At 42.0% G+C, this 9,307-nt stretch overlaps 1 protein-coding gene across 2 annotated transcripts in view; it reads left to right on the top strand.

The window, feature by feature from the left end:
• Window positions 1–5,677: 5,677 nt before the first annotated feature.
• Window positions 5,678–9,307, top strand: part of lrp3 (low density lipoprotein receptor-related protein 3) — a 32,381-nt gene continuing 28,751 nt past the window's right edge. For both annotated transcript variants that reach the window (XM_079496460.1, XM_079496459.1), the window contains exon 1: window positions 5,678–6,047. In XM_079496460.1, coding sequence (XP_079352586.1) covers window positions 5,936–6,047 — 112 coding nt within the window. In that variant the 5' untranslated portion in view covers window positions 5,678–5,935. The remainder of the gene's footprint in view (window positions 6,048–9,307) is intronic.

Here is a 9,307-nt window from a genome sequence, read left to right as displayed (position 1 = left end):
TCCCCCATAACTGGATATGTAGGCTTGTATATTTTATTAAGCAAGTCAAGTGTAGGCCTACAGACTGCAAAATAAATAATTGTCTCTCCCCTCTCTCTCTCTCTCTCTCTCGCGTGCGTGCGTGTGTGTGAGATCATCATATAAAGACAGTAAAAAAAATATACGGAGGTTTATATGGTCTAGTATAGTCCATCCATGTGATCAGGTCAATGCAGAAACCTGTTGACCAATTAAGTTTGATCAGCTGCATTTTGAATGTCTTCAGGGCAGCATTCAATTTCATTGGTTCTTGGGGGGTAAAAGCCACGCCCCCATTGAGGGCTTAAAACACCTCCAATTAGCAAACCTTCACAGTTCACAATAGTTTGTGGAAATGAGTGGATGGAATCGCTGGAGGCACCAGCGCAGGTCCACAGCAGCACCGCCAAAGAAGAAGCAAAAGCCGTCAGCCGAAAAGAAACTGCTACCCAAGGAATGGAAGCAGCTGGAGAAGAGAGAGAGAGAGCTGGACAAGAGGGAGAGACAGTTGGAGAAGACGGAGACGCAGGTGGCGAAGAGACAACGGCGACTGGAGCAGATAGAGAGAGGGCTGGACAACAATGAGATAAAACTGTCAAAGAAAGAGAAAGAACTGGTGACGAAAAAAGAGACACCGCTTCAGCGGAGACGGAGACCGTCGCAGAGAGAGACCGCTGCAGAAAGAGCACTTGGTTCACCTGCGCCAAGTGCAATAGGGACTGCAAACGGCATATCATTGAATGGTAACCAGGTTCTGCCAAGCCCCGCCCTGCCTGCTGTTGAATGCAAGAAGGAGACATAAGAATGAAGGGAGGTGACTCACTGTCTCTCTACTCTTCCTGCCCAGTGAGTGTTGTTTTCTGAGACCGCTGAAGAGACTGCATGGCATGGGGCAGAAAGAAATGGGGTTGTTTTTCACCAGTCTAATTTTCTATTTTTTTAAAAAATGGTTTCAAATATTTTCAAATATTTTTTAAAAATATTTTGGAAAGCCTTGACCGCATTGACTGTCTATCTTTTTGATAATTGTGGGTGCTGTCCATGGTGCTGAAGAACATTGTTACTTTATTGAAGATGAGGTTTTGCTGCAATAAAATGTTTAATTGAACTTTGAGCATTTTTATAATAACTGATATGGGCCTATTAAGACTCATTCACTACTTAAAGGACCACTTCACCACTTTTCAACCTATCTTCATATAATTGGTCCTCACTAATGATCATGATAATGCCACAATTCTTTTTTCCCCCCAACAAGTAGAAAACAATTGTGCTATTTTTTTCTTCTTCCAACAATTTATTTATTGATTTTCCTTTTTCCACACAAATGACAATACAAATATACAAAACAACAATGAACATTACAAGCCTGTGGTCAACTTTCAGCTACCCCTCTCCCCAAAAATTGCTAAATGAAAGGTTGACTCTGAAAACGGGGATTTTCAAGCCAGGTGGCAGAGTACATGTTCATGTTTCAGTTGAATGGACTCAGGAAAAGTTGTAGATAGAGCCATAAGTAATTATTAATGCACCTGATTTGATTTACTTTCTCATTTTACTATATGAAAGCAGTAATTGGTGACGATCACAGAGCAGCAAACCAAGCTTTAATAATGCCTTTTCAGTTAATGCCTGCAGTTTAATCTTTGCATTTATCTTGCTATAAAGGGACATACGTTTTTGCTTTTGGCCTATTGAAAAACGTTTTCACTTGACATTATGGCCAATATTGCAACTGATTTTATTTATGTAATTAATTTAATGATTAATGTTAGTGCACTATATTGTGTTAGATCCAGATTCAATATGTGCAATCATTTCAATACGTTTTAAATAAAGTCCGGCCCTCGACTTGTACCAATATTTTCATTTTGGCCCACTGCGTATTTGAGTTTGACATCCCTGGTGTATATGATTTTCCTTTTTTTTTTTTTGCATAGAAGTGTATGTCTTTTAATTGTTCTGATGAATTGAAAATAGATTGAGGACCCTGATGTAAACAAGTCTTAGTGCTTTTTCAAGTTTCATCCACTCAGATTTGTGAACTACCCATTCTACAACCTGTTAATAACATTTTCGAACAATCAATCAATTAACCAATCAATCATCAATGTATATAAACTGCAAAAATCGTGGGAATCTTGCAGAAAATAACCATTCCTTTACACCTAATGTACACTTGTGGTTGTAATTAAGTGACAATTTTGAAAGTTGCATCATGTGTATAAATGTGAATGTGATTAAAAAGATCTGATCGTGTATTTTAAACCTGCACTCAACGTATACCTAATGTGCATGACTATAGAGCTTATTTATGGCCGCCATGCACCAGTGGCGCTATGGCTTAGATGGTTAAAGCGCCTGTCTAGTAAACAGGAGATCCTGGGTTCGAATCCCAGTAGTGCCTTTTGACACTGTTCAACCTATTTACGGTTTCATCTGAAAAATAACATAAATTCCCAGCTGCGGAAGGGACGTGTGTGTGTGTGTGTGTGTGTGTGTGTGTGTGTGTGTGTGTGTGTGTGTGTGTGTGTGTGTGTGTGTGTGTGTGTGTGAGAAACTCAATCATGTTTAATCGTGTGAAAAACTGACTGAGCTATAGACCACAAAACAAATTTCATTCAAAATACAACCTTCCACTTGGAATTTATAAATAGTGGAATCATGCATTTGAATCAGAAACATCAGTATTTTAATACTCGACCAGCCTATGGTTTAGTGTGGTTTAGTGTGAACAACCTTTCACAGAAGATTATCAGAATATGGAGGCTTTGCCAAATACATAGTGTCTGATTTTTAGTCTTGACATAATATCTTGATTTATTTTGTCAGTATATGAGTCAGCTTATACTGGTTCAAATTTAAATATGATCTTATAATCTTTACTATTGTACAAATTATGTATATTCCATTTCCAATAAAACATCTTGTTTCTTCACATTACAGATTTACGATTTCTCAATACATTTGCAACATATTCGGCGTACTGTAGGTTTTATTTCGAAGAGCCTTTCGCCGGAAGTTGTATACGCCCCCCTAGTGGTTCACTTGACACAGCAGAAAGTGTGTTGCCATGTCCGCTTATTATAAGCGACTTTGGGCTTGTAAACATTTGTAGTTGCGGGTTGCGAAATGTTGTTTTAAACAAACCACTAAGTTTCATTTAACGCACATACAAGATTTGTGTTGTTAAAAATCAAGATGTTTTATGTATTTAATTTTGTAAATGGTAAATGGTGCATTTATATAGCGCCTTTATCCAAGGCGCTTTACATAGATTGTGCATTACATTCACCCATTCACACACACATTCATACACCGATTGCGGAAGCCATGCAAGGTACCAACCAGCACATCGGGAGCAATTTGGGGTTCAGTGTCTTGCCCAAGGACACTTCGACATGTAGACAGGAGGAGCCGGGATTCGAACCGCCGACCCATGGATCATTGGACGACCTGCTCTACCTCTTGAGCCACAGCCGCCCAGTTGTGTGTGTGGCCACTTTCTTGTTTTTTCAAGATTCCCTCCGAAGTGCTCGGTACAACACGTCAACACCAGAGGGAGTTCAACATTTCAATAAAGCAACCCAGATTCGGCTCAAATTCATTTCGCTCCTATAATACGAGTAAGACGCCTAGAGGGCGAGAAGCGCGTGGTCACGTGCGTGCATCCGCCTAGGTGACAGCAGCAGACTGCTGGGCGAGGTGGCGAGCGCTGGCGCTTTGGCATGGGTGGTCAGATCAACATATGGAATGAATTCTGTACTGGTCATATATGGAGTGTGTTTTGAGTGTACAGGGTTTGATGAGGTCAAATCAACATATGGAATGTCAGAACAGGTCAGCTCCATAGATAGATAGATAGATAGATAGATAGATAGATAGATAGATAGATAGATAGATAGATAGATAGATAGATATTAGATAAGTTTTTATTAAAGTGTCCTACATCAATTATGCCCAGCCCGCACGGGCCTACAAGACACTCACAAACTTTACATACACAATGATACACCATGAACAAAATACATAAACAGTTACTTATGGATACATGATACATCGTTCTCCAACGTAACTGCCATGCCTTCTCTATGAATTTTCCTAAAACAAAAACTTCATTAGTGAACAACCAATTTAAACATAGGCTACAACATCCAAAACAAATCTGGGTTCTTAGCCTGATTTTCTTTTCTTTTCAAATAAAGAGTTTCTTAAATCATGGTATAGTGGACAGTGGAAAACAAAATGAAACTAATCTACAACTCCCAGGACACAAAGAACACACAGTCGCTGCTCCTCAGGAATGTCCGTATATCTATCTGCCCACCTCAACTGCCAGAGGTAAAGCACCAGGGGCTCCATTTTCGTGACCACTAAACCCCTTATCCCTAAACTTCTTTGCCTTTTTTTTTTTTACATTTTTGAATAGTTCAGCTAGCCTCTACATTGACACATTGTGAGCTTGTAGACTGGCCATTTTAACTATTCAAAAATGTTTTGCAAAATAGGAAAAAAAGGCAAAGAAGTTTAGGGGTAAGGGGTTTAGCGGTGACGAAAATGGAGCCCCAAATCTCTCCATGTATGGAGATCTAATGGTGGCAGTGTCTTGAGTGTTACAGGGTTTGATGAGGGCCCAGTTAGGGCCGGGCCTTCATTTTCGGGCCTGATGAGAACTCTAGTTTTCGCCGGCTGCCGGGCGCGGCTGCACTAATAACTTTGGGGGCGGTCCCGTCTAGAGTTTGAATGGACAGGTATCAGTCAAAAGGTAGACATCGAATAGGAAGGATGGATGGGGAAGGATCAACATATGGAATGTCAGAACAGGTCAGCTCCATATATGGAGATCTAAGGGTTTGAGGTCAGATGTAGAGTTGCTGGCCAATATTGATGACATCAGGGATCTCCATCCCTGATGATGTCACGTGATGTCTGTCACGAGACATGACCAAACCAAACAACTCACCGACTGACTGACTGACGGGAAATGTACGATTTCATAGTAAATTATGCAAACTGCGGTCGCAATAATTATGCCACTAAAATGTGGAACGCCCTACCAACAGCGATTAAGAAATGTGAATCCCTTGACTACTTCAAAACCACTCTCAAAGAGCACCTATGCGGACGGCCACAATAAATAAAAAAAACTAAAAGTTTGTGGGGCGGCTGAAAAGTAAGGGACTGTCCCACGCAGAGGGGGACAACTGGTCACCCAGTATGGAATTGTACATGTTTTATTTTTTACCTTATTTATAGAGTGATTTCCTGTTTTTCATAGAAGTGTATATTTGTACGTCTTTGTTCTGCTGATTAATTGAAAATGGAGGAACCTGATGTAAAAGTCAACAGTGCTTTTCATGGTTTCGTCCAAGTAGCAGTATTTTTTTAATTGACTGATTTCGTTTGAAATGTATACTGTGAAATAAAATGTTCAATCAATTAATCAATCAATCAATCAATCAATCAATCAATCAATCAATCAATCAATCAGATTCTTTTTGGCTTGTTTTCATCAGAGCCGGCTCTGGTTTTCATAGACCTGGTTGCTTGTTTCTCTCACGCAATCTGGCAACACTGGACAGCAGTATTTTAATGTATCGCTGAAGCACGAAGAAGGCTTCGTTTGTGTTGCTCCTCCTGTCCTGCCTGTGTGAAATGAGTTGACCATTATTTCCTTTATCATTATTGTTGTTGCTATTATGCATCATCGTACTTCCCGAGGCGAGGACCGGGAGGTGTGTGTGATCGCTCTGTCTCGGCTGAAATAAATAACAACACACAGCCGCGGTGGAACAAACACAGAGCGACGCTGCATGGCTGCAGATGTTGGCTGAGGAAGAATTATTGTCTCCAAGATGACAACAAAAGAAGACGAGTCTCTCTTCGGTACCTGCTGCCTGCCCTGGGCTGTAATGTAATGAGGAGCTGCACCATGATGGAGGAGGAACAGCTCGGAACGGCACGGCTTCTGCTGAGGCTGCTGCTGCTCGCATGGATGGGTGACCGTCTGCCTCTCATCTGCTCTGTTGGTGAGGAGTGTGTGTGTTACTGTGGTCTGTTACTGTGGTCCGTTACTGTGGTCTGCCTCTCATCTGCTCTGTTGGTGAGTGTGTGTGTGTGTGTGTGTGTGTGTTACTGTGGTCTGTAATCTGTTACTGTGGTCTGTTACTGTGGTCCGTTACTGTGGTCTGCCTCTCATCTGCTATGTTTGTGTGTGTGTGTGTGTGTGTGTGTGTGTGTTTTACTGTGTTCCAATGGTTGCATTGGTTTGATTTGGTTCATCAGCAGATATAGCAAACTGCAGTGACACCACTACCTTTTATATTTATTATTACCATATTATTGCAATGGAGATTAAAAATAAGGTTCCCAACTGAATGTAGATTAGATTCAACACTGTGTGTGTGTGTGTGTGTGTGTGTGTGTGTGTGTGTGTGTGTGTGTGTGTGACGTGCGTGTGGTTGTATGGCATGCTTTACAGACTTTCTCCAGGTGATGTGATGGTTTCCTGCTAGTGCTCAGTGCTGTATAATATTAAAATAGTGAGGTCATCAATCCAGAGAGGGAGGGAGGGGGGGGGGGGGGTGATGATGATCAGTTTTATGGTTGCAGAGTCATATTCCTTTCTATCTGTCATGGTTATAAATCATGACAGGTATCGATTCTCCATTGAGAAAGCTGATAGGTGTTGTTGTGTAAACAAAAGCTGCTTGGGAGATGTCTGTGATTCTGCAGACCCACAGAGAAAGATGGACTGGTGTGTGTGTTTGTGTGTGTGCGCATGGCTGCACGCGCGCGCTTGCGAGGTCCATTCTGTTAAACGGCATTACATCACTGCTCTGCACAGCATCACTGCCTGGGCTGCATGTCTCACTTCTACAGGAGTCAGGACACACAGCACAACTCTCTCTGTCCTCCAGAGAGGCTGTCTGTCATGATGGATTCCTCATTGATCGTTCATTTAACCCATTTAGGCCTGACATTTAAAAAATGTCTTCAAAATCCCGACAGTTTTCTGAAAAACCTTATGTTTCTGTATCAGTGGTGCTCAATATTTCATGTCAAGGACCCCAAAAATTATATGTAATTGGCCACCGACCCCCCCATCTGAAAATATGTTCTTTCAGGGACCTCTCCCCAGGAGCAAAGATTTGAGTTAAAATGTTCACTCTGTAATAATGTATATTCAAAGGTTTGAAGCACATTTTCGCGATTTTTCAAAAATAGCAGACCTACAAGTTTGTAAGCTTGTAGATCTGCTATTTTTCAATAGCTAAAGTATAACATAATGCTTTAAACACCAAAAGGGGTTCCCACTTCCCGCCCAAAATGGGTTAAACTAACATTGACTGGCTGAAGTTATGAAATATATGGACATATATACATATGATGCACATTTGACATCCCCAAATTGAGAAGGGGCCAAAGATTGTTGTAACCTAACCTGTAGATCACACAGGTTCAATTCTCACCACATGTCTGTATAGGATGGTATCTCATATATTATAGACATACCGGTAGTTGTGTTTCTTGTTGTAATCTCATTTGAGCAAGTCACCAAGCCCTACCATGGTTGAGGCAAGTCACCAAGCCCTACCATGGTTGAGGCAAGTCACCAAGCCCTACCATGGTTGAGGCAAAGTCACCAAGCCCTGCCATGGTTGAGGCAAGTCACCAAGCCCTGCCATGGTTGAGGCAAAGTCACCAAGCCCTACCATGGTTGAGGCAAGTCGCCAAGCCCTACCATTGGTTGAGGCAAGTCACCAAGCCCTACCATTGGTTGACTGTCCTACAGAAGCAAACAGAACTAAAGAGCTTTTAGTGTAAAACTGAAAATCACATCTGTGTGAAGTGAGTGCGCTCTATATCGTCATACAGCATCATACATCGCATTCCGTGCTCAGCCAATCAAATCATCACAAAAGTAAATTCCGGCCAACCACTTTTGGCGTCTTCACTTTTCTGCCCTCGCTTTTTATCTTCAATGTGTACTTTGCTCAGCCAATCAAATCATCGCTATGGCGGTGATCGGCCAATCACACGCCAATGCTTGTGTTCCCACCGACCCGGAAAGCCATGACTTAGTAGCAGACCTACAAGCTCGTAGCGCTACGAGCTTGTATGTCTGCTATTTTTGAAGAATCTTGAAAATATGGCGCAAGTCTTTGAATATATCTTTCAGAGCCAAAGTTTTTAACTCAAATCTTTGCTTCTGTGGGGTCCCTGGAACAACACATTTTCAGATGCGGGTCGGGGGCCAATTACATCTAATTGTTGGGGTCCTTGACATGAAATATTGAGCACCACTGATACAGAAACATAGGTATTTCAGAAAACTGTCATGATTTAGAAGACATTTTTAAAGGTTAGGTTGCATTGTGAGCTTCGATATTTTCGCTATGTTTGGGGGGAAGAAATAATAATCATAATTTCCCCTATAATGACATGCCCAAAATAGGGATGCCTGGTTGAAATTAAGCGCACAAACTGTGACACAAACAAAACACATTTCATGTGTTTTTGTTTTTCACTGTAGCCTAATTTGTAAAAGTCACCTCAGCTATTTAGAGCAGAGCTCCTTCAGACAGTAGTTAATCATCAACCAGATTAATTAAATGTAAATCACTGAGCACAGTGGGGCCGACACCCCACAGTGTCACACCTCACACCCACACACACTGTGTGTGTGTGTGTGTGTGTGTGTGTGTGTGTGTGTGTGTGTGTGTGTGTGTGTGTGTGTGTGTGTGTGTGTGTGTGTGTGTGTGTGTGTGTGTGTGTGTGTGTGTGTGTGTGTGTGTGTGTGTGTGTGTGTGTGTGTGTGTGTGTGTGTGTGTGTGTGTGTGTGTGTGTGTGTGCGTGCGTGCGTGCGTGCGTGCGTGCGTGCGTGCGTGCACTGTAGAATGATGCAGGGGAAAAGCCCCAGTGTAACCTAACACTTCCACTGCCTTACAGACACATTTCCCTTTCAGTGTACACACACACACACATGCGCATACCCCTCCCCCCCCCCCCCCCCCCCACACACACACACATGCGCATACAAAAGACTAGGATGAGACTGACAGTGTTTGAAGGGACATCATGGGGCATTGGGAATAATATCCTACTGTGCTCTGGAAATTGCTTCCGTCGTTTACATGTAATTAATTTACTTGATGAGTAACTTTACAATGACAGAGCTGCCTTTGCTCCAGAGAAAAAACAGATAAAAAAAAAAATCACACCCATGTGAAGTGAGGGGCGATCGTATCATCATCATGCATGCGTCATCTGATTCCGGGCCAATCCT

This window comes from Electrona antarctica (assembly GCF_951216825.1).
Source record: "Electrona antarctica genome assembly, chromosome: 3".
NCBI classification, from domain to species: domain Eukaryota; kingdom Metazoa; phylum Chordata; class Actinopteri; order Myctophiformes; family Myctophidae; genus Electrona; species Electrona antarctica.
Note: the sequence above shows the minus strand (reverse complement) of the source record. Positions and strands in the feature narration are given on the sequence as shown.